Below are 26,284 nucleotides of genomic sequence, written 5' to 3'. Positions count from 1 at the left end.
TATTGGAGTGGAAAATCAAGCCATTTTGGGTGGAGTTTGTGTCGTTTTGCGTGGTGTATTTTGTGTGCCGTTTGTGTACTGGTGCATTACAGGATTAATCAAAATAAAGACCAAGTACTGCATCGTAAGCCGAGGAAGAAAGCCAGATATTACAAGAAGAAAGCCAGACATTACAACTGCTGGCAGTGATGACCAGGTACCAAGACGTCCTGCTTCGATGCAACCCTGCTTTGTTTGGACACCTACCCTGACCCATAACGTTTATTATTATTCAATTAAATGTAGAATGGGATTAAAATACATTTAATTCAAATCAAATGGAAGACTACAATACTACATCGGTAGAGTCCAGCATTGGAGTAATCAGGAGGAACCCAAACAAGCAAAAAGCAAAGATGAAGTCATCAGGAGGAACCTGTATAGGATTCACACTTCATCGGTTACTCCCCCACCCACAAACCCTTCCAGGTACAGCCAAGGGAGTCTTATTCAAAAATAAATTAAGTAATAAATAATAATATTTAAAAACCCAGATCAAAAATAAATAAATAATTCTGGCTGCCATACCATGCTTCTGAAAAAAAAAATTAAAATATGTATCCCGCATGACAACAAGATAATAATTTTGAAGTTTCATGTCGATTGCTTAAGTTGTTCCAGAGAAAACACGATTTAATATTTTCCTTCAATCCAATATGGCTGCTAAACCATGTGACCTATTAATTATTCCATTGCAAACTTGTACACCCATGGCTTGGGGAATATTTGTGTGGTTACCCTTGATCTGTAGAAGAAGATTTTATAGGTTTTAGGGTAAATCCAATATGGCTGTCAAATCATGTGACCTAAAATGTCATATGTGTGACCCTTTTGTTCCTCATGGATAGGCGGTCATACGTGTTAAGTTTCACCTTGATCTCTTAAGCCACTTCAGAGAAGAAGATCTTTGAAGGTTTTTGTTTTTTCAAAACAATATGGTTGCCGAATCACATGACCGATGACACCATCAAATATTTTTATGTGGACAATTTTATCTCAAAATGACCCTCAAAATTTTTCATACAAATCAGATGTAACGTTCTACATTTGCAATTATGACGTCATATAAATCACACTTATTGTCCATGAGGAGTGATTGCCATCTGACAAGTTTAAATTTTTCCCTTGGTGTAGTTTCAGAGATACAGGTCCAAATTTTTTTTTTCCCATTTTTCCAACATGACCCATACAACACGTGACCTACGATGTCATAATTATCAATAAAACATTCCACTTGAGTCGTCGCTCCGATGGTGAAAATTTAGTCTCGATCCACCAAGTCGTTGCAGAGAAAAACACTGAAGTTCTGTGCGAACAAACACACACACAAACAAACAGACAAATAAGAAAAAGACGTCGTGCAGAGCACGATACTTGCAAAATCCAACCCCTCTCCAAAGGTTGCGGTGGATACATCAAATTGTCATTTTATTAAGATTAAAATTGACAATCTTAATTAAAGCTCAGGTCAATCAGATGAAAATCGATTCTTTTTCAGATTGAAATTAATGATTTTAGAAGTTTGACCTTGAGGTGACCTTTTAACCTCAAAAATAGTTGCTTTCCAAATTCAGTGATGCACTTTGCAAATACTGCTTAAATTTCAGGTTAATCGAATGAAAATTGACGATTATTCAGATAAAATTTGATGATTTTATAAGTTTCACCTTGAGTTGACCTTTGACCTTTTTACCTCAAAAATAGTTGCTTTCCAAATTCAGTGATGGACTATGCGAATACTGTTCAACTTTCAAGTTAATAGGATGTAAATTGACAATTGTTCAATTGAAAATTTATGATTTTAGAAGCTGAACTTTGACCTTTTCAACTCAAAAATAGTTGGTTTTCCAATTCAATAATGCACTATGAAATTGCTGTTCAATTTTTAAATCAACCAGATGAAAAATTCCAATTTTAGAAATTTGACCTCAAGATGACCTTTGACCTTAAAATCAATAGGTTTCTCAGTTGAAAATACCTCGACAACTTGGTGAAGTTTTGTGAAGATCGGTTTAAAATTGTGAACTGTAGGCGATTGACAAACAAACAAAAAGACAACGTCGTGCAGAGCACGACACTTGTAAAATCCATAAAACAAATGTGACCTCAAAAATAATTGGTGGTTGAATTCAATGACCAAATATGCAACTCTTCAAATTCAAGTGAATGCGATGAAAATTGCAGATTTTAGGAATACAACTTAGTTGTTGACCTTGGACCTATGTTGACCTTTTGGTCAATATTGACCTCAAAAATAATTGGCTAGATTAAAATCAGTGACCTGAAATATATATCCTCTTCAAATTTCAAGTTAACCGGATGAAAATTGACAATTTTAGAAATTCGGCCTATGTTTAACTTTTCACCAATGTTGACCTCAAAAATAATTATTAGTGGTTGAATTCAATGACCTGAAATGAAAATCCTCTTCAAATTTCAAGTCAATGGGATGAAAATTGAGGATTTTAGAAATACCACCTTAGTTGTTGACCTTTGGCCTTTGTTGACCTTTTGGTCAATATTGACCTGAAAAATAATTGGTTGGTTGAACTCAGTGACCTGGCATAAATTATCTTCAAATTTCAAGTTAATCGGATGAAAATTTAGGATTTTAGAAATCTCACCAAAGTTCTTGACCTTTGGCCTATGTTGACGTTTTCACCTTTTGACCTCAAAAACCAATAGGCTTCTTCCTTATGACAAGCTCGACCATGTGGTTAGGTTTTGTGAAGATCGGTTAAAAATTGTGACCTGTAGGTGATGGACAGACAAACAAACACACAGACAAGCCAGTAGGCGGCGATGGGTCGCCGAGCATGGAAACTATAAGATATAGAGCAAAATGGATGTCATATAGCAGATAGGGAATCACCTTAAGATTATGCATATCAAATCTCATCGAGTTCCATCGACTGATAACTACTCGGTATCCATTTGAATGAAAAGTACCGAAAATGCGGTTTGAAATCGGAAATCTCCAAAGTTTGAGGGGGTGCTGTGGGTGAACAAAGATCTAAATCGAAAATCCGGCTAGATTGTTTGTGCACAATGTATTCCAGACAATTAGTGTGAATTTTCATGACCATCCGTCCATAACCCTAGGAGGAGTAGTATTTGGCGCGAAGGCACCTCCAGCTCTCGCATATTATCTATTTTTGCACTAATTGACCTTTGACCCCTGACCTAAGCGATATCGGTCAATATGTCCTGAGGCAAAGTTGTAGTACTCATTGAGTACCATGAACCTGCAAAGTTTCATTCGTATCGATGCATTCACCTGGTCGCGAGGGGGCCTTCAATTTTCGCCAATTTTTGCGCATACCCTGATTGTAGTGGGCGCTGCGGGTAAAGTATTCCATATATCACAAAAACCGGAACATATTTGATAGAGCATCACCTGCAGATCTTTCGTGCCAAATTTCATAACCCTACGTGGGATAATGGCTTTCGGAAATGATTTCGCGTGAACGGTACCGATTTTGAAGGTTTTTCGGTTGTTGCTGGGGAACCAAAGCGTCCCGAGCAACCATCACAATTTCCAAAGCACTAGGTCATAAGATGTACCTACCACCCGAGTTTGGTCAAAATCTGCCCACGTTTACTACCAATTATGCTGATGACAAACGAACAAACATCCAAACAAACAGACAGAATTACTGACAATAAGTGTCACCTATTTCGGCGACCCAACAGACAGAATAAAAAAATCACTCAGAGTGACACTTGGCGAAACAGAACGGCACTCGGTAGAGCACATACATCCGCCAGGCTGAATAGTTAACGACTTTACGTTTTGTATGCAACTGATTGGTCTGATCATCAGATCTGAATCCGGACCTCAATCAAAATCGAATTAGCTTGTTCTACTCACTGAACCAACTAATCCACCTAGTGTTGTTATAATTCATCCACAACTTTTTGAGATCTCATGTCATACATCGTTTTTGGCCCTATCTATCAATGGTGAAAAATCACTTGAAAAATTCTCGTATCCGGATCCGGATTCGAATCTTCACCAGTATTGAATCAATTAATCCTTTTCACACACCCAACCTGTCCACAAGGTTTCATCCGAATCCATCCACAACTCTTTGAGATATCATGCAATATCATTTTTAGACCCATCTCTCAATGGTGAAGAATCAATTAAAAATTAAATAAATCTCGTATCTGGATCTGGATTCAGATCTTCACCGAAATTGAATCGATTTGTCCTTGTCACACACCCAAACTATCCACCAAGGTTCGTCCAAATCCATCAATAATCTTTTAAGATATCAAGCTACATATCATTTTGGCCTGATCTCTCAATTGTGAACACCCACTTAAAAAATTCTCAGATTCAGATCTGGGTTTGGATCTTCAAAATTAAGTATTGCCGTCCTTGGCTGGTCAACTACACACACACACACACACACACACACACACACACACACACACACACACACACACACACACACACACACACACACACACACACACACAGAAAGATTCACAACGATTGCTTGATAACTGTGGCCAAAAATCGTGTGACGAACAGACATACAAACAGAAAAAACTTGAGTGGGCGGGAGCACTCGGTAGAGTGCAAAACCTCTGCCGCCAATACTGCTGGGTCACTTAAGTGAACCTGATATCCTATTCATTGTAGGTCAAAACGGATCAGACTCTACTGAACCACGATTGAATAAACTAAACTAGATCGACGCGCATGTAGAAATGCCCAAAAAATAAAATCGAAATTTTTTTGAAAAAAAAGTTGCAAAATTTTTTTTCTCTAACAATTTTTTTTTTGGGGGGGGGGGGGGGGTTGGAAATCACTTAAAACATGTAGAAATGCAAAAAAAAAAAAATTTCAAATATTTTTAAAATAAAATCGAAATTTTTTTGAAAAAAAGTTGCAAAATTGTTTTTTTTTTTCTCAAACATTTTTTTTTTGGGGTTGGAAATCACTTAAAACATGTAGAAATGCAAAAACAAAAATTCAAATATTTTTTCAAAATGGCCGCCATAGCGGCCATATTAGACTTTGCCCAAGTTCAAAATCTAATGGCATGATCCTTGGACCATACCTGATCCCCCCACCAAGTTTCGTTGAAATCCGTCCAGGAGTTTTTCCGTAATACTGTTCACAAACAAACAAACAAACAGACAGGGGTGAAAACAATAACCTCCGTCCATCTTCGATAGCGGAGGTTAACTAATAATATATTTGAAAAATCTTCGATTTATTTCCTGCTCAACTTTTGAGTTCTTCGATTTTTTTCAAGAAAAAAACAAAATCTTCGATTTTTCAAAGAACAAACTAACATACAGAGGGGTGAAAACATAACCTCCCTCACCTTCAGTGGTGAAGGTAAAGATAAAGGCATTTTTGTGTGTTCGATGTAATCCTATCTATCACGGCTAATATGCCGAAATCATGACCGTCAAAACCTACATTCATGCACAGAGTATGCTTTAGTTCGGTTTACTTGAGGGTATTGGCGAAGAAGTGTTCATTTTGGGACTTTGAAAATGTTAACATGCGGCATTTGAAGGTAATCACGTGACCGGGAAGTGCTTTGATGTTGAGCCATGAAGAAAAATTATTAAGGGAAAGGTAAACGTACAACCCACTTTGTCTTCTTCTTTTCCTATGACAAGGACGAATCATATTTTATTTCATTATTCTGACACACATTTGTTAATGTAGCATTAAGGTCCAACTTTTTACTACAATTGTAGTTATAGGAGGTGCTTCCGACTGTTATCTAAAGCGACTGTTATGTAATTATCCACGATCCTAATTTAACCATTGTTCACGCTTGTACTAAATTAGTTTGTTGTCAATTATGTTTTCCAGGATTGAAACCTTGATGAAGAGCGGTGCCCAGCTGATGATCCAGATAGTCAGAAAATCAGTGTGTGTGTGTGTGTGTGTGTGTGTGTGTGTGTGTGTGTGTGTGTGTGTGTGTGTGTGTGTGTGTGTGTGTGTGTGTGTGTGTTAGATTTTGTATCCCTACCGGCATTGTCGGGCATTGTGGTGACTCTGCTCAAAAGCGATAGGATGGGACATTCTGCCTTCAAATTACCCCTCAATCTGGTTATGGTCGATGAAGTGCTGTGCAATGTGAAAAATGATTCCATACTAGGTATGCTCCTCAAATGCTGTAACTTCATCGTGTGGGACAAATGTATCATGACGCACAAGCAGGCATTCGAGGCACTTGACCGAACTCTCCAAGATATTCGACAAAACAGGACACCCATGGGCGAAGTGACAGCTCTTCTTGCCGGTGATTTCAGACAAATTTTGCCAATAATTTGGCACGGTACTCGAGCCTATCAAGTCAATGCGAGTCTAAAATCATAAATGCTGTGGTGAGATTTTGAAAAATAATTAAACAAGCAGTCATAGACAGGTACTTACGAAATCGTCAACTTGACCTCTGACCTTGTCTAATAAAAGCTGTCTCAAGAGAAGGTAGCGACGCAAACCAGAAGTTTCTACGATGATTCTGTACCAAACCATCAAAAATTGTAACGTCAACCGAAGCAAAAATCTCCATTTCTCCACGCAATTATTTAATATTATTTTATCAAAGTCACAAAACCGTAATATTTGGCCATCCATCAACAATCTTTACATAATCCGACGGCTTAGCGAGTCAGGCATGCGACGATAACCTTTATTGGGATAAAAAATGACTTTTAAACACCATCTTTATCGAAAACACCATCAGCGCGCACACGCAAAACCTTTATGTGACTCAACGACGCCCTGCTCGAGCGCGCTGCACCACGTGACGAGCCGTGACGCGGTGAGTGAAATATTTTTTATACAATCTTAAAACGTCTCCAAAGCATCCGATTTTTAACAGAATTTCGACAACGCAGTGTGAAGCTTCCTAAGCGATCGCAAAAACCGAAGACAAAATTAAAATCGAAGTTAAAACGAACTCGTAACGTCGACCGAAGCAAAAATACTCCATTTCTCCACATGAATTTACAGAATTATTTTTGACCTCACTGTGAACTTGACCTTTGACCGATTTTGACCAAAATCTAATCAGCGCTAGCCATCACCCTCCTGAATCATGTGGTGTAATTTGACATTAGTAGCTTCTTCCGTTCTCGAGTTATCGTGCCTACAAACAAACACACAAACACACACACACACACAAACAAACAAACACACAAACACACACACACACACACACACACACACACACACACACACACACACACACACACACACACACACACACACACACACACACACACACACACACACAAACACACAAACAGAGGATGGAAGTCATCAATATACTTACAAAATCTAAAGATTTCGTAAGTAATAATTACCCTCCATACCAATATGCGCTTGCACTAACTAGGAGATCATAATGTATACCAGTTTGCCACTCTTTTGCTTGACATTGGTGACAGTAAAATCGAGCCCTATACCGGTGGCGGCCTCATCCCCCTTCACGAAAATCTGGCTGCAGTGGTGAGTTCCAACAACGATTTTATAAACAGCGTGTTTCCTATTTTTTAGCTCACCTGGAAATAGTTCCGGAGAGCTTATAGGGTGGCACATCGTCCGTCAGTCCGTCCGTCCCCGTCCATCCATCCATAAATGCTTGCAACTTCTTTGAAACGACACACACAATTTCGATGAAACTTGATCACAACCTTCAGCACCTGTGATGCAACAAACTTTGTTCACGGCATTAAATTTTTTAAAATAATAATTGGGGTCTGAGGGAGTCGACAGGGGGAGTTTACAGTGGGGGTTGCCCCCCAAAATATGTATTTACTTTCTTTTCCAACACTACACACACAATTTCAATGAAACTTGACCACAACCTTCATCAACCATGATGTACCAAAGTTTGTTCACAACAATAAAAAAACATATATTCGGGGTCTGAGGGGGTCTACATCGGGAGTTTACAGGTGGGTTGCCCCCAAAAATAGATATTTACTTTCAATGAAACGACACACAATTTCGATGAAACTTGACCACAACCTTCATCACCTATAATGTACCAAAGTTTGTTCACAACATTAACAAAAAGAAAATCTGGATCTAATGGGGTATAGGGAGGTATTGCCCCCAAAAATATGTATTTGCTTTCTTCTCAAAAACTACACACACAATTCTGATGAAACTCGACCACAACTTTGATCACCTATGATGTATCAAAATTTGTTCACACTATTTTTCTTTAAATCGGAGTCTAAGGAGGTTTATTGGGGGGGGGGGGAGGGCAAGGGCTTGCTCCCCATAATAGGTATTTGCTATAACATTGGTTCATTGGTATATTTTGCTGATTCTGTGCCACGTTGACTTCCTCCTCGGTGTCATTGTTTGAACAGGTGAGGGCCCTGGGGTATTACCCCTATTTTTCACAAAATTATGGAGACACTGATTTGTTGTCACAACAGGCAATGCTCGCCCCACAAAACAATGTCGTTCATCCACTGAACGAATGACTATTGGACCGTGTGCCCAGTGAAGAAGTCGCCGATAATTCCATTGACGCTGTTCCGAATGTGGATCAAATCGTTAACTACCCTGTCGAGTTTCTGAACTTGTTACATCCTCCAGGCATGCCACATCATGAGCTGAAATTGAAAGTAGGTATTATACCAATCATGCTTCTTCGCAATCTGGATTCCCCAAAATTGTGCAACGGAACTCGGTTGGTCGTGCGGCAGCTGATGAAAAATTTCATCGAAGCTACGATCTCCATCGGAGAGTTCTCAGTGGAGAATGTGTTGAGTCCCCGTTTTCCATTCATTCCCAGCGACTGTCCATTGCAACTCAAGTAGCTCCAATCCTCAGTATCTCTATCATTCAACATGTCAATAAACAAGGCACAAGGACAAACGCTGCGCCAAGCAGGACTCTATCTAGCCCATTGGTCCCCAACCTGCGGCCCGTGGGGTGCATGCGGCCCGCGGAGCCCTATACTGCGGCCCGCGAGGACTTTCCAATCAAAACACATTTCCATGTAGAAATTTTAAAGGGGTTTACACAATGACACTGCCGGCCGGTGCCGTGACCTGAAAAGCCTTACACAATGCCGCTGCCGGCCACTGCCGCTTACCGCCGGGAGTAATCAAATCAATTTGATTTTACCTTCCGGCATCTTGCGGCAGTATTTAAAATTAATTACACCCCGAACGGAAATTTGTTCAGAATTACAGTGCATGAACAATTGATCGATCGAATACATATCAAATTTATTAACTAAAAAAGCAATACTCCAATAAATCCCAAACGTTGTATCGATTTCTCAACACAAACGTTGTGTGACAGTATCAAGTTTCTCAATAAAATGCATCAATTTTTTTCTGGCTCCCAATGTCCTTGGGAGTAGTGAACGCGGCCCGTGGGATCAAAAGGTTGGGGACCACTGATTCTAGCCCAACCATGTGTTTCACGTGGCCAGCTTTATGTCAGATGCTCCAGAGTTGGAGAATAGAGACTGGAACGAGTTTGTTCACATAAAGTATGCATATGATGGACAAATCACAAATGTACAATAGTATTCCTGGAAGTTCTCACCTAAAATATGCCTGATTCAATCAGTGAGTAACAAAGCCTATAATCTTCAATCCATCGAAGACGGGTGTCCTGCTAGTTCTATAATAAATGACAACACATCATGCGGAAATCAGAAGCAAATGTCCTCCAGTGCTGAACATCATTCAACAAAGCATGGTAGTTGTGGTCGTGTTCAACAAACCAATTTTTTTGTTTTTTTTTGCCGTGACTATGTTCTACCAAACAGCACAGATAGTAAGACTTATCGAACCCCAACTCCTCTTTCATTGGAAACCTCAACAGATCATATGCAACAGATCACTGGAGCTTTCATGTGGGCTTCCAATTTATTGTTGACAAATTGGTTTGTGTACAGGTGAGAGAGTTGCTATAACAGCTGAAAATAAGAACCGCTCAACAAAACGTTTGGGGGAGAGAAACATGTATCTTGTCAAGTGTTGAAAGTTTTGATTGTTTGGGGGAGCACTGCATCATGTTATTTATTGCCAACAAGATGTTACGCAAGTCTACAGGCTAAATCAATCATTAACCATTTGAAACCAAGCTTCCCATCAGGTGCTTTCTTGATGCCCAAAACCATTCCTTTCCAGGAAGACCTGCGAGAACATCATAATGAACTACTTGGAAAAGTTGGCCAACATATTGAGGAATGGCTCTATTACAAACCCTTGTAAAAGAAGCAGAGATCCCACTGCTCTCCGAAGACTGTCAGAGAACAGTTGAAGATAACCCATATCAACTTGTTCATGTCTACTGGATGAGCAAGATGCCAACGAACCAAACCACCTCAACTACACGTGAAGTAGAAAACAAAATGTGTGCATAAATGTCTACTTATTATGGGTGGTGATGTAATGCTTTCTTACTGCTTGGAGATGTGCTGGAGTATGCCATCAGCGGTGGTAAGGCAGGAGGTAGGTTCCCATGGTGTGGACGGCGATAATGCCCTCCAACTGGTGATGCAAAGTTTCCTGGGAAGGTCCCTGGGTAGAGAAAAGGGTATGGCATGACGGGGTAACCACCCATGAGTCCTGAGGGACTAGAAGGAGATCGCGGTCTCCCGATATTCCCACTCGCCATGCCAGACTCTATCACAAAGCTTTCAAATAGGCAGGGGTCTGGATCCGAGGCATTTAAAGCCACAGCAGCATCAAGGTGGTGGCCCTGCTGCTCTGTAACCGATGTAGTTCTGAGAGTGGCAGAAGGCCATCGGGGTGAGATCTCCGCATGGATTAACGGGGAGATATTTGCAGGATCCACCATGAGGTCCACGTTTACCCTCAGAGGGAAACCGTTCAGTTGTTGTGCTTCCCTTTAGCTGGTATCAGTATATTTGTTCAACCATCTTGAGGTGCATCTCATACATCACCTTAAATCAAAGGCAGCCTTTGCCCTCATACTGGAGGAGGACTCCCATTTGTAACCAATTTCACCAGTTTGTAGAACCATTAAGCACCAGGTGATTATAATGGCTAAAAAATAAACACTGCTTTGCAACTCCAGCAGTCAAGGATCAGGCTTGGCCCAATAGTATAAAGAGGCCGTGCGAAGCGGGTGCACCCAGCTCTCCGAAGGCAAGGGGCATGTCCGGCGCAAGCCTTCCTTGTCCTTCCAGCGGCGCCAGCCAGTGCCCTCTCACTCTTACGCCAGGAAGGGAAGGGCTGCCTCAGGGACAAGCTCATGCAGATGTGGGGAAGGAGTCTCAGCTAAGGAGTGAGGGACGGGAAAGCAATGTGCAGAGCGCAGATGCAGGCCAGCTCAGGCAGATCCCTGGGGGAAAACTCCGTGAAGACCCCTCCGATGGCTGCAGAGCAACCCTTGACCTCGCCAGGATGACTTCTGACCCACATGTAAAGCACGCCTGGGCCTATACTTCTCGACACTCAATCACAAGGGAATGCCTGGGACAAGAAGAAAATGGACAAGAAGGTAAAGCTGACATGGCACATGATAAATAATTAACCACATTGTTATCATTGCTTATAAACAACAGAAAAATACAGATCCGAGGCTGTCTTGTGCCGGCAGAGGCTAAAAAATAAGACATTTTTCTATGGCAAACTTCAAAGGCTCCCCTTTGCCTCGTTAGATTAACAAACAGCTCAAGGGTCGGTCATAAAGCATCGCAGACACTCCAGAACCTGCACGCGTGCAGCATGTACATGAACACGCGGTGCCGACACACGTCTGCGGGCGGGTGGCTGTCGGAGCCATGTGCCAAAAGATGCATCGCTGATTAACTAAAGGATCATTTTGCCTCAACATGCACCGTGGGATTACCAGCAAAAGCAGTGATATACGGCGACACAAATAACAATGAACCAAGGGAAGGCGGTGTGGATTCTGTCTTAATTAATCGGACGTGTTTGCAGCAATCGACGCAAAGTAGAATGCAATAAAGATGCAATGATCCAAAGACAAATTATACTTGGGACTGAACTTCATGGAACAGCAATGCATTCGGGAATACACACACGATTCGTCAAACGTACGTGAAGGCTCGGACCATCGGGAGGTATTAATTCTTGCTGCATTCTACCAGCATCAATCTTTCAGCGGATGGAGGAATTACCTGCATTGCTATTGATCGAGCAAAAAAAAAACCCCAAAAAACAAACTCTTTTACAGCTCATTATAAAAAAAAATAAATGAATCAACAATCATTTGGGCTGACGCTGCATCAGCAGATGCGGATGAAGACAAACTCATTAAAATAAAACTGGAGGGAAAAATTTCCTGATTCTACACATCACAATCTCCTATGAAAATAACGCTTGACCAACGCAATCTGCTTGTGGTGCACAGCATTTATAAGGGTCCACCAACCAGGCACGTTTTTAATCAAATTACTCACAAGTGTGAGAAACAACGCTTTCAGCTTTCAAACGGGCCATTACTTTCCATGCTCGGAGGCCTCGCCATCCGAGGCATTAAGCTCAATTTTAATTATTTGGTGGGATTTTGTGTTTTCCAGGTTATTCATAATTTCCAGATCTGATCTTAGAAGAAAAAAAAAAGTTCATAACATCAGATGAGAAATCATGGGAGGTTTTTTTTATTTGTGGCGCATTAAATATGCACAACCTTTAGCATGCACATCACAAAGGCCTGTTGTAAACCTCGAGGGAGCTAAGTCAGTAATGGCTTCCTCCTCTAGATAGCAAAGGGGGGTGGGGCCAGGGGAGGGATGCCACCCTTATTGAGGGCAGACTTCCAAAATCTCAGGTTAGTGTCAACAAGCTCACTAACCGCAAGCTTAAAGTCCAGCAAGAAGGCAAGCGGCTCACTCTAACTGAGAATCTCATGGCGACCGAATCAACCGCAGCTCTCTGCTTGAGGAGGCCTCTGGGAAAGAGTGCAACTACCTCACTTCATTGAAAATCCGTACCAGGCCTCAAAGCAACGCTTGGCAGTAACTGCAAATGTATTGGAAGCATAACATTGTAATGTCTGCAAACAACAAAGCACTTTCATTTCCTAACGAATAAGGGTATTATAGATGGTGGTTGTGGTAGTTGAGCCAATACTAGGGCCGGGTGGGGGCTAAGGACATAGTGAATGTTTCCAAGGCCAAGAACCAATCCTCAAGAGGTCACCACCCCATCGCAGGTTGCCCGACATTTCCGCCAAGAAGCCACAGCAATCAAACCTTTACTAGTGAGGGTAATGCAACAAGACCTTACCCACTGAAGCACCAAACTGCTCTACATTACGGGTAACTTCAACAAAATAACATCTTTCTACCAACCCTCCCCACACTTACGTCACTTCGAGAGCTACATAGGGGGGTAGAGGAAGCATTTGTGTGTAAAGAAGCTTTTTGTTTCTCACACTCAGAAAAAAAGGATGTTCCATCCAATTAATATTTATGCTTTTTTCTCTGCAAACAAAGCACAGACAGTCAATCTTCAGCAATAGAACTGTCAACACTAATTAGATCAGAGTTTCCCACAAAGCATTGCGTTTTTCTCTCAAACATAGCTTACGTATAGTTAAACAAAGGGAGATTGACCAAGGGGTTTAAACCGTGACACCACACAGCGATAAGACAGTGAGTACACCACATGCCTTACGCATGGTGGAGAGACTCTCTCTCTCTCTCTCTCTCTCTCTCTCTCTCTCTCTCTCTCTCTCTCTCTCTCTCTCTCTCTCTCTCTCTCTCTCTCTCTCTCTCTCTCTCTCTCTCTCTCTCTCTCTCTCTCTCTCTCTCTCTCTCTCTCTCTCTCTCTCTCTCTCTCTCTCTCTCTCTCTCTCTCTCTCTCTCTCTCTCTCTCTCTCTCTCTCTCTCTCTCTCTCTCTCTCTCTCTCTCTCTCTCTCTCTCTCTCTCTCTCTCTCTCTCTCTCTCTCTCTCTCTCTCTCTCTCTCTCTCTCTCTCTCTCTCTCTCTCTCTCTCTCTCTCTCTCTCTCTCTCTCTCTCTCGACACATTGGACATAAGCCACGACAGGTGCAATTAAATTTTCTTCTGTACATCCATTCCAATAATTTGGATCAGATGATGCCCAGCTTTTTAAAAGTTAAATATGGCACGAATAATTTCCCACCGCCAATTATGAACTTCTTACAAGAATTGTCCCAAGGTACTTTTCATAAATAGTGACACGGCAGTTTACCGGTTCCCTGGCAAAATATAATCGAGGAATGGTACTTCTACCCATAACCGATGGGATACTCGGGAATTTTACATGAATATCAATCAAACAGACATGACATTCTAAAGGGATTATACACGTACGCTTGCGTGCAAGTGCAGATGAGAGCATCACAGGAATTACTGATGATTTGGGGCACATCAGGAGTTGAAAGAATTATTATTTTCATCTCTATTTGGTTATTAATGGTTGGCAGGATAGCCTAGAGGTATGTGCACTTGCCTCTGAGCTGTCTTGCCTGGGTTTGAATCCTGACTCAGCTATAAACTGTCACCCTGGTATTTCGCATGCAGGGTGACACATCAATGTGCGTGTTGTCCCCTTGAGATGGACCTGTCTGACTGCATTGGAGTAAAAGATCGGTGGTGGGCATCAAAGATCCCACGGTTTCTTTCACAAGGAGTAGGTGAGCTATCGCTGGAACCCTGAACAAGTTACAAATCCCCAATATCTTCAGCCCAACAGCAGGTCTCGTCAGCAGGTCTGTGAAAGATTTCAGCCAAAAACATTCCATGGCCGATTTCACAAGGAGGTGGAAATACTTGGAGTCCTTTAAGGAAGTCAGAGTAGTAGTAGTAGTAGTAGTAGTAGTAGTAGTAGTAGTAGTAGTAGTAGTAGTAGTAGTAGTAGTAGTAGTAGTAGTAGTAGTAGTAGTAGTAGTAGATCCCTGTCTCATCCTTCTTTAATTATTGATGCAAGGTTCAAAATAAGTGAAACTTGAGGCAGTGCATCTTATGGAGTCTCAATTTTTCCAAAGACCTATTCTTTATTAATCGGCCACACATTCGGCACAGTGACTCAAGATCAACCCACCCCCAATGCGAAGAACAGGAATACACAAGGTCGGCACGGAAAACTCGTGATTGACAGCCCTGCGAAAAGATCAGTGACCTGTTTTGATATCAAGAGCCCACAGTGGGTCGTCAGCACAGAGTAATTCTATCAGAGACACTCAAAGGTCTCGACACGCAACCTAGGTTAAAGGGACACCGCAATAGGCGAACAAAAAGCAATGGAGGCTTTTGGAATCCAGATCAAGAGCTTCTCAAAGCACTTTGAGGAAGGCGTTGTGCCATAAAACAATGAACACCATCTGATGTGTCAGTAAAAACACCTGAAACAATGGTCCATTTAACTATTTAGCAACGGAGGTGTTTTCGGGTCCGTTTACCTTCCGCTCTCACGTTTGTATTTTATTACTTCTTGCATTAAAACTTTTGGAGTTGGCATTTTTAATCAGAAATGTTATTCTTAATCTTCCTTTCCTCCGGCCACCTCACACCACTCCTGCCCCCCTCCCTACCCCACCCAACTACCTACACTTCTCTGTCTATCAGTATTGGTACCTGGCAGTATCATCATGACTGGAGTTAATTAAGAATCATAAAAAAGTTTTAAAGGCATATTAAAAACTGTATTCTGGTTTTCAGTTTCAAACAAGGTCTGCCTGCCATCAAATCTCGAAACATCACAATAAGCTACCCAAAGGCAAGAAGTATCACACAGTGTGTCGTGCCAAAATGTCCCAATTACAAGAGCCACAGAGAATGGGAAGAATAAGTGTAAATAAACTCCATCTTTTCCATGCAAACATTTCCAAATTATTAAACAGCTGGATAGGAAAACAGGCAGTGGATTCCTGGCAGAGATCCAGCCTTGTTAACGTTCAGACGAGCACATGTTAATTGCCCATGACAGCACACCTTGGAGTGCTTTGCAAAGCCTTCCGTTTCCATTTCCATCCACCCCGTGTGCTCCCTCTCCCAGGAGCCACGAGGGAGGAGAAGGCCCGGGCGTGAAGGCATGCGTGCCGATCCTGGCCGTGAGACAAGGGGTGCGGAAAGCCCTAGGGTCACTGGGCGAGGACCGATCGATGCCCGCCCATTACCGTCAGCAGGAATGTTGCGCCCGTGGATACTCCCATGGGCGATTTTCGTCGCCGAGACACCGATGAGCATGGGGTAGAGAGGAGTGTAAATGAAGGAGGGTTACTGAACCGGTGGTGTGGGATAACGGAGTAACTCCAGCTCTCTGGCGGTCTCGGGAGTGTTCCGTTTACTTAACGCCACTGCCTGTGATGCAGCTTTGCAAGTGATCGGCGGGGCAAATGGTATCAACCAAAGTGGCATCTAAATACTGTTGTGAAACAGTAGGGACAATATTACCATCCAATCTTTCATCCCTCTAAGGCCAGCCTCAAAAGGTTATGGACGGATTTGGACAAACCATTGTGGAAACGTTGGGTGTGTGACAAGGACGGATCGATTTGATTTTGGTGAAGATCCGGATCCGGATGCGAGAATTTTTAATTTTTAAAGTGATTCTTCACCATTGAGAGAAAGGGCCAAACCCAATATTATATAGCATGATATTTCAAAAAACAGTGGATGAGTTATGACAAAACTAAGTGGACGAGTTGGTTATGTGATAAGAACAAGGCGATTCGATTTTGGTTAAGGTCCGGATTCAGATCCGACCTAAAGGTGGGATGCAAAATGTAAACGATTCAGCCCAGCAGAGCTATGTGCTCTACTGAGTGCTGCTCTAGTTTTGAAATTGTTAGTAAGCTTATAAAATAAAATAAATTTTTTTTAAAAGTTGCCTTTTAAAAACAATCATCCAACATTTACATTCCTTATTATGATTCCCTTTCACCACTTCCCTCGATCCCCAATCTTAATGCCTTTTGCTCTACTCCATAAATTACCTCCAAAAGGTTGACGGTTAATGGTGTATCATTGCTTGAACAGCCTTGTGAGTAAATTAATGATGACTACTTATTTAACGGCACCACCAAGTAGGCCGGAGTGTCTTTCGGGAATCAGCCGATCAGGCTTTACATTCTACCGAAGGAGATTTTGGCATTATTCTCATGGTGCCGGCGAGAGCTCGCCTACGCTTTTTGCAAAGGACACCGTGTGATCTTAAACATTCACCAACTCATGCCAACAGAAAGTACACCCAGCTCAACATCCATCAAAGGGATGCTGCAGTTTGTGAGGCGACGCCCTACCTGCGGAACACCAACTTGACAGTATATAGTCGGGTCGGGAATCACATCCAGACTAAAGTTGATTTGTCTTGCTGCTGTTGAAATATCAAAGTAATCTATAATGGAAAAGGTGGTTTCACGTCTCCTCTGTAAAACACAGAAATCTTCTCCTTCACTCAAAGCATATGATCCCTCCAGGTACAGATCCAGGATTATCAAACAGATTGAATGAAAACAGATCTGAGTAAGATGGCTGGCTGCATGGCATCAGGAGGCCTATATGTACTACTACCGAGGTTGTCGAACATTCAAATGTCTACGCGTTTTGAGGTTGCGTGGCCACGATGCAAGCTGAGACTATAGGGATTTGCGGTTATTGCTGGAAGCACGAGGTGTCAGCACCACAGTGGGGATTTCGTTTTGAGTAAAGCATTCAGTGCGTGCGTGCAATAGAAACGGTGTTAAAGCTGGTGTGGGTTACTGCGCACCTGCAATGAAGACTCTGGTTTTCCAGATCACCTTTGGTCATTTAACATGGATATGGGAGCGAAAAACGAGGCTCATAGTACCGCAGTACAGTGTGGTGTTTCCCATTATAAGTATCATGTAGGCAAAGTAAAAACCAGGGAGCAGAGGTGATGGGAAACGGAAAATGTTTTGAGTGAATGAATGAGAGGGAATTGAATTATTTAAATCCAAAACACCCTGTATCAAAAACCTCCAACGCAAGAAACTCCCCTGTGGAAGTCAGTGGGTTCAAGGTTCAAATGCCTCACCTGCACCCCTAACTACACACCTCCCCCAGCTCGATGTGCGTGCAGCCTTTCCGTAGGATTAGCACACATATGGGATATCCCTGTAGTGTGCACCATGGGTGGGTATGCTCCAAAAAGGCAGCACATTTCAATTATTCCTCGATCAGAGCAAACGGAGACCTCTCATTTCTTGTCATGTGCTCGTAAAGCTGTCCGCAGCAATGTAGGTATTTAGTTTCCAACATTGCTTATACATATAGGTGGGAAGCGATCTCCTCCCCCCCCCCCATTCCCATGTACAATCTCTTCGGTCCCAGCCGTATGCTCAGTATCCTGAACGTCCACACCATGGAGGGCTATCTGGTTGGTGACATGACGGTCTGGCAGACAATTCCAAATGCTAAGTGTTCAGTATAAATGACCAAGAGTGTGGGGGATATGAATATATTTTGAGAGTATGGGGGGTAGGGAGGTCATCTGGCCTCACCTTTCCATCCACGGGTATCTTGCCCCCTCCATATTCCAAAAAGGACTGCTCCATACATTATCATAGCGAATACTATAAATTCCTTTACAGTGAATCAATCAGCTTTTGGAACAAGGTCAGCTTCCCCCCCCCTCCCCATGAAAATGTACAGCTTATGAAATAGTGCCATCCCACTTAACTACTCTTAACATTCCTGCGAACCCTTTTTGCATTCCTACATCTGCTTCCAAGGAATAACAATTACGTGAGAGGCAAGGGAGTGAGAGCAGCGGTGTGCACAGTCTCAACACCCTGCTGTTTAACAAAACGACCTCCGTGACAGACTTAAAGCATTTGCATGGTACGACCGATGAAAACCCCCCAAGAGGATTCGCCACCATCATCTAAAAACACTTTTTATACCCGTCCACAAAATTCCGGCCAAACATTTCCAACGGAAGCCTTCTGGAATTAATTATCTTTGGCAAAAGAAGCCAAAAAATAAATAAATAAACAAAGTGTGGAATTTTGTAAAATCGACCATGGATCTTTTCAATGAAGATCACCCGGAGATCCTTCCAGTCATTCTTACTGAAAGCGTTTCATCGGATCTCCCGTCGGGTTCTTGTTGAACCCACGATGAGCGTGAGGCCCCTTCAAGGAGCTTCTCTCCCCCGCTCTCTGAGTTTGGCTCCAATCTCCTCCAAGAACCCCAGTCGGTGTCAAGGGAGAAGGACTCGGCTTCGGTCTCGTCATGTGGCTAAGTGGCTAATCGTGATCTTCAGCTGCAAAAACACAGGCGTTGCCTTCGAGCTTCGATTTGGAAGCTCGAATGAAAGCCACGCAACGTCACCCACCTCCAGGTCCAAAGTACACGAACCATTCTCCCCCCCCCCAAAAAAAAACAATCCGAGATGTAGCCTCACGTCACCCTGGCCTATCCGTGCTGTGGAGGAGCAGCATACCGTGCGAGCAAGCAGCGTGATGATCAAAATTATCTCCCGAATCATCATCATCACCGTTTATTCCCTGCAGAGTGATCCTACTGAAGTGTGTACGTCGGGCATAAAATAAAAATAATTAATCATTGGCTGGGTCTGGAAAAGCACAATCTATTTATTACGTACGTGCTGAGTTGAGAAAATAAAAAGGTGAGAAAAAGAAGATAAGGGATAATGGGAGTGAGAAAGGGGGGCGGGGGTTGGGGCAGTGCGTGGGGGGGAGGGGAGTTAGGGAGAGAAGAGGAAAAGATTAGGAGATCGGATTAAGGGGAAGAAAAGGAAGGCATGACTGCATGTCTGGAGCGTACAGGAGAGGAGTGTTAAAAATCCTGCCATGCTTGCGTACGTAATAAATATATGGATTGCGAAGACGTTAAAACTGCAATGAAATCCATAACTTGTCAATGGAATTAAAACTCACGAGGAAGTCCCGCAGAACTCATCACGAACCTTCCAACACCAGCAGCAACCACTTCGGATACATCATACACACACTAACACCCCTGGACCTGGTCATGAGGATGGTCATTGTGAAATGGGATGACGACACGAGATGAGAGTCCATCCCGAGACCAAGCTGTTAGTCTCTGGTGGCTCTGGGTCTCCGGTGCTTATGTGGACCCACAATGGTGCTGCTAATCCATCCGGGTTACTGCGCACGACGAAGTACCCACGGAAGGATGAATACCGACCAGGTCCCCCCGGGCCGTTCATTGAGCCTGCGCGGACATCACGATGAACCCGCCATGTAACGCACCTTTAAACACCTGGTGAGAAGACCCCGGGGGAGACGGTTCTTCTTCTTCTCCTTCTCCTTCTTCGTCCTATTACACTCATCATCTCTTCGCCAGATTTGAACTTATCGGAGCAAACGAGGGGAGCGGAGTTCGCCGATGTGTGCGGATCCTGCGCTGCGCTCGCCGGGAGCGGCTCGCTCTCCGGACTCTCACGGAGTGTTTTCGTCCCCTTAGCCCGTGATGAATGGAGCGCGCGCCCTGGGGGCTCCGCCCCTTCCTGTTGGGGGGCGGGGGGGTTACCTTGGGATTCTATACTCGAACCCTGTTATCCCTGTCCGAACGTTGTGTGTACAATCGGCCCCCTCCTCATTCTCATTCGACCCCTCGGTGCGCGTGCCCCCAATGCTCGGGGATACACGCCCTCGGGGACCCGAGAGAGGGGGAGGAGGACAGGACAGGATGCGAGAGAGACAATTCTTGTCCGATGGGTTTTTCCTTGATATACATATTCAGTACGTACATGATATATACATACATATCATATTTTCCATTGAAACAATGCATTTGAGACAAAACCTGTGCTGTTTGACGGATCTGTCGCGTGAAATGAAATGACAGGACGTGTAATGGTGGAATACAGACAAGTTCCAGTAACATTTGACATATACATATATAAAAAAATAAAATATATATGTATATATAAATACACCTTGATATATATATATATATATATATATATATATATATATATATATATATATATATATATATATATATATATATATATATAAAATTCATATAAATATAAAAATATATATAAATGAATAAATATATATATATATATAAATATGTATAAATATATATATATATATATATATATATATATATATATATATATATATATATATATATATTCATGTAAATATACATATATATATATATAAATTCATATAAATATATAAATATATATATATATATATAAATACATATAAATATAAATAAATATGTATAAAATATAAAAAAACAAATAAATATAAAAATATACAAATGAATATATATATATATATATATATATATATATATATATATATATATATATATATATATATATATATATATATATATATATAAATATATAAACAGCTGACTGGTGACGCGCAATCATTCCATCACAGGCTAACCCCTTCTGTTAAGTATTAGTATCACTCAGCATCTCCCATCCCCCACCCCCCTCCACCCCCCCCCTAACTCTCTGCTATTTAACTTATTTTCTCTGATATATTTAATTTTATATACATTTCATTGAAACACTTCTTCTCTAACAGACAATTATTCTCACATTCTTGCGTGGTTGGCAAGGGGAAGTTTTGGCTAAAGTCTTTCACGAACTGGCTGGCTTGGCCTGACGCTCGACTAAGTTGTCAGGGCAGGAATTTGTTTAGGGTGCCGGCGATAGCTTGCCTACTCGCCAAGAAGACCATGGGATCTTTAACGTTCACCAGCTGATACCGGATGACAAGACAACCATTTAACGACAATCCGAGGGATGACACACACATTGATGAATCACCCTGCCTGTGAAACATCGGGATGACACTTATAGGTGGATTAGTATTCTAATCCAGGCTCTATAGCAGAGGTATTCACTGAAAGTATATATATATATATATATATATATATATATATATATATATATATATATATATATATATATATATATATATATATATATATATATACATACATATACATTATCTTAGAATTAACTTTGTAGTTCACTGGCAATCGTACATTACGTCACGACAAAGAATTTATGTATTGGATACAGTCTGTAACTGTTGGTTGCGTCATTCTCTAAAGGTGCGGCTGTGCCGCTGATGCAGTGCCCCTTTTACCAGCACACTGATGGTACTCATTTTGCCAACATCGGAGGGATGACAGGCCGAGTCAACCTCGCCGGTGTTCATTTAATGGCGCGACAAAGGGCTTGAACTCAAGACCCTGAGATCTTAAGTGAAGCACCTTAACCGTCAGGCCAACACCAGACCTCACACCTAATTTGCATCGGAGGCGAACGTGTACTATCTATCGATACTTTGGCACCGGAGTCGTCTCAGAATGTCGAGTTAGTCGCTAAAACGGAACCCAATCTTGATGTTGAATTATCCTCTTTTAAAAGTCCTTGACAAACGGCTCTTTCAACAGACAAGAGGCTGCATGGAAACCGCTGGAACCCTCGTGCCTTGGAAAGTAAACACAAAACCTTCCCGGAATGGCTTTGGTTACATGGCCCCGCCCCCTTCCGAGTGCCCCCGCCCCCTTCCGAGTTCCCCCCTCCATTCCGAGTGCCCCCCTCCCTCCAAGCCGCACCCCCTGTATCTCTCCAATTAGCATATTGAGAACAGACATGCTTAGACCTTCGCTGCTGGAGCATGTAGATGTCGCAGTTACGTGATAACTTGGACATTATTATACTTCCTGGCTCGTCCTCAGAGACAGGGTTTTATCATGCATTCTCACTCCAAAAGCTAAGCTCATTACCGTCCACAAGGGTCTGACTCACAGCACCCACTACCGACCCCCTCCTCCACCATGCGTGGCGCACTTGTGCAAATGAGGTCGTGTGGACAAGAAGTTTTCTTGTTTCTGATTCCCAGAGTTGCCGTGTCCGGTTTAACGAACTAGCAGAAAGTCCTGCCTTTCTCGTATTCCAGGCACGTCTCGTCTGTGACAGCATCGCTCCGACGTGACCATGGATCAATCTGGCTGGGACGGTTAAAGCTCAGAGCAAAAGGTCACCATTTCAGGTCCGACTGGCCTTGCATCAGGGACTATTTGGACGAGGGAGCCTTGACTTGAGAGGATAAAAATTATTTTCCTCTTTTGCTCCACTCAGCACGGTCAAAGTGCACTTGTGGTATGTTTTGTGGTGATTGATTAAGTACACACCAGTTTGTAAACAATGGACATTTGAGCATGTCCAGGGTGTGTCAAAACAAACGGTGCAGTAAAAACCGAACGCCTCTTGTGTGAAAAGATAAGACTTGCAGAGAAAAGTATTTATCGTCAAATACAATACAAGACTTCATTTTGAAAATTCCTGAGAACAGTTGCAGCAAGTTTATAACAATTGCCGAAAGTGTGACCCGTTCATTTGTAGGCAAAGATGGACACGTCTGGACATGTTTAGAAACACTTGCTGCAGTTCTTCAGCTCGGATGCCATGGATAGCCTCTGAAACTTCAGCTCTTCTCTTATATATGGGGATTATTTGCATAGACCATGTTTATGAGCTTTCCAAGCAGATAAAATTCTGGAGGGGTTAAGTCAGGAGAACGAGCTGGTCATAAGTCACAAGAAATGATGCGATCTTCAAAAACGGTACTGACTGGGCTGTTGCACCATCTTGCTGGTATACCATCCATCTCGTTTCTACTCTTCAGTTGATTCATCGAAAAACTGCTGGAGAATATCATTAATATACCCTTTGGAATTTACGGTATCTTCAAAAAATATTGGTCCAAAAAACATGCCTTCTGGAAAGGGCACACCGTACAACAATTTTTGGATCATGCAATGGTTTTTCGAAGGTTGCATGGGGATTCTCCGTGGCCCAAATCCTGGTGTTCTGGCTCGTGATAGAGTAAAGAATGTGGTCTAATACCTGATCCTCTCTTTTTGATACGAAATTTTGGAGCCATTGATAGTTCACCCACTTTCCTGTGTCTCTGGGTGCAAGTTCACAGACAACATGCAATTTATAGGAAACATACTTATCTTTATTCTGTACAGCTCTGTATGTAGAAGTTAGTGAGACACCTACTTGTTGCAACAACAATGTGAGCGATAATTTATTGGGCTTCTTTGTGAACGGTTCCCAATATCCTGCAATACCACACTGCCACAACCTTCGGCCGACCACTTCGACACTTGTTTGCAATGCTACCAGTTTCCCAAAACTTTTCAAACCATGCTTTTACACAATTCCAATGAAACAATGGTCCTTTGCTGGATTTCAACTGAAACAAATCCTGCACCTCAGCAGTGTACTCCCCATCATCGTGAAAAATGTACAGCACCAAAAACACTCTTTCTTCCAATGTTAGGGCCATTCTTTATGGGTTACCTTCAGAATAAACCATTAACATCTGGCGAGCAGAACTTCACTCGAGTTGTCTCTCAGCTGATGGTTATCTCACTTGAGTGAGTCAATGATACCTGTGAGTAAACAAGCATACAATTTAATTTTAAAATTAACAAACAAATGAAACACTAGAGAGTTCACAGAACACGCTACCTCATGCAGTGTTCAGTTTTATACTTAAATTTAATTAAAACAATGATTTTAAGGATCATTAAAAAAAAAAATTCCAGAAATGTCGTGATATTGAATCAATCTTACACACCACCCTATTTAACATGTCCAAATATTTCTAAACGGAAGGCATTTGAAAGTGCAAATAATGTGATTTGTTTCCTACATTGTTCAAGTACATCATTCAATTTATATAAGACCAGCAGAGGTACCCGCATTGCATGGTCTCTTTTTTGTGGGGGCCAAAAACACTTCACTCGACCCACAAAGGAATGGGGTTGGGGATCATGCAATATTCCCTCTCATGCGGCTACAAAGGCTTAGGCACTTTTGAAATGGGCAGTCATGGTTGCCTGTCCAACTCACAATCCTGTGAAATTTGTAGAAACCCCTTAGAATTGCAACTGTCAATTGACCATGAGACCCAAAACCAAGATATCGCAAAATCAACTTCACACATGGAGAAATGCACTGTACCCTACAAGGTGGTCACAAAGTCCCATACCCTAGTATGTTTCGTGTGTGTGTGTGTGTGTGTGTGTGTGTGTGTGTGTGTGTGTGTGTGTGTGTGTGTGTGTATTCATGTTAATTTTAATATTTTTGTTTTTATGACAATAAAAGTTTTGTGTATTCATAGTTTACATTTATAACTCTTGTGTGTTGATTATATTCATTTATCAGGTTCTGTGTAAGGGGTAATGGGACTTTGTAAACACCCTGTCGATTATTTGCTAAGATGTATTGTAAAAATGTTGCCTGAGAAGTAGAATTAGATGTTATTCATCGAATGGTGTTAGTGTTTCTGGGTTAAATTCTCCCCTCCCCATCTTTCCCCAATCTATAAATATGGTGCCATTCAGGAAGAACATGACGCACTTTTGTATTTATTCATATGTATGCGTACTTGAATATAAATGTCATTAATCAAAAAGGTTTCGGCATGATAGAGCGATAATAATAAAAATTCCCCCAAAAATCAAACTTTTTTTTCAAAAATGTCAAAAAAAATTTCCCTAAAACATTCTCAGGCACTCACTGATGGAACTGAAAGTTTGCCGAGGATCTGTTCAGCCATCTCTGAGAAAAATGGTTTTACACACACACACACACACACACACACACACACACACACACACACACACACACACACACACACACACACACACACACACACACACACACACACACACACACACACACACACACACACACACGGCTCTCTTAAAATACAGATAAAGATCATAAAAGTCGTACAAATAAATTAATTCCAGAATTTACCACCGTTTTACTGCCGTTGACACAGTGTCTATAACACCACCCTGACACATTACATTGGGTTTTGATGCTTGTTGTTTGTATTCTTTAGGACATCTTAAAAACAGAAAGTTTCCTGTTTGGAATGATTTTCAATTTTGTTTGACTGCCAGACAGGCAGAGAGAGTAAAAAAATTATGTCTCTGCGTATGTGCAATAAGGACGAATTCAGAGACAAAGTGCTGTAAAACTAGTATAGAGATTTGTTTTCTGATTCATGTTCCGATTGATGTTCAAAATATAACATTCAATTCAATAAAGTTGTTTCTCGATCATAAACTGACGGTTGTAGACAGACAGAGAGATGGACAGAGATGAACCAATTGCTCAGCGTGTGCGGGTAATAAGTATTTAGTTCAGTGCAGTGATACTTTTAAAACACCCTGCGGTATATTGAATGTGACCTTGGATTCCCTCAACATCAAGAATTATGTACTCAGATGGGAACGTTAAAC

At 41.9% G+C, this 26,284-nt stretch overlaps 1 protein-coding gene across 5 annotated transcripts in view; it reads right to left on the bottom strand.

Annotated features, from left to right (window-relative positions):
• Nucleotides 1-20,524, bottom strand: part of LOC147027960 (retinoic acid receptor beta-like) — a 184,073-nt gene extending 163,549 nt beyond the window's left edge. Inside the window, exons 1-2 of one of the 5 annotated variants that reach the window (XM_085877846.1) lie at nt 20,221-20,524; nt 10,465-11,499 (exon numbers count right to left, since the gene is read on the bottom strand). In XM_085877846.1, coding sequence (XP_085733972.1) covers nt 10,465-10,861 — 397 coding nt within the window. In that variant the 5' untranslated portion in view covers nt 10,862-11,499; nt 20,221-20,524. Of the gene's footprint in view, nt 1-10,464; nt 11,500-19,884; nt 20,125-20,220 lie in introns of those variants that run through there. The other 4 variants (XM_085877841.1, XM_085877844.1, XM_085877845.1 and 1 more) reach the window with 4 other exon arrangements.
• Between the last annotated feature and the right edge of the window lie 5,760 nt (nt 20,525-26,284).

The sequence above is a fragment of the Eptatretus burgeri genome, chromosome 4 (assembly GCF_056783735.1).
Source record: "Eptatretus burgeri isolate ZD-2024b chromosome 4, Ebu_testis_v1, whole genome shotgun sequence".
NCBI classification, from domain to species: domain Eukaryota; kingdom Metazoa; phylum Chordata; class Myxini; order Myxiniformes; family Myxinidae; genus Eptatretus; species Eptatretus burgeri.
The sequence above is the reverse complement of the archived record's forward strand: the minus strand, read 5'-3'. Positions and strand labels throughout refer to the sequence as shown.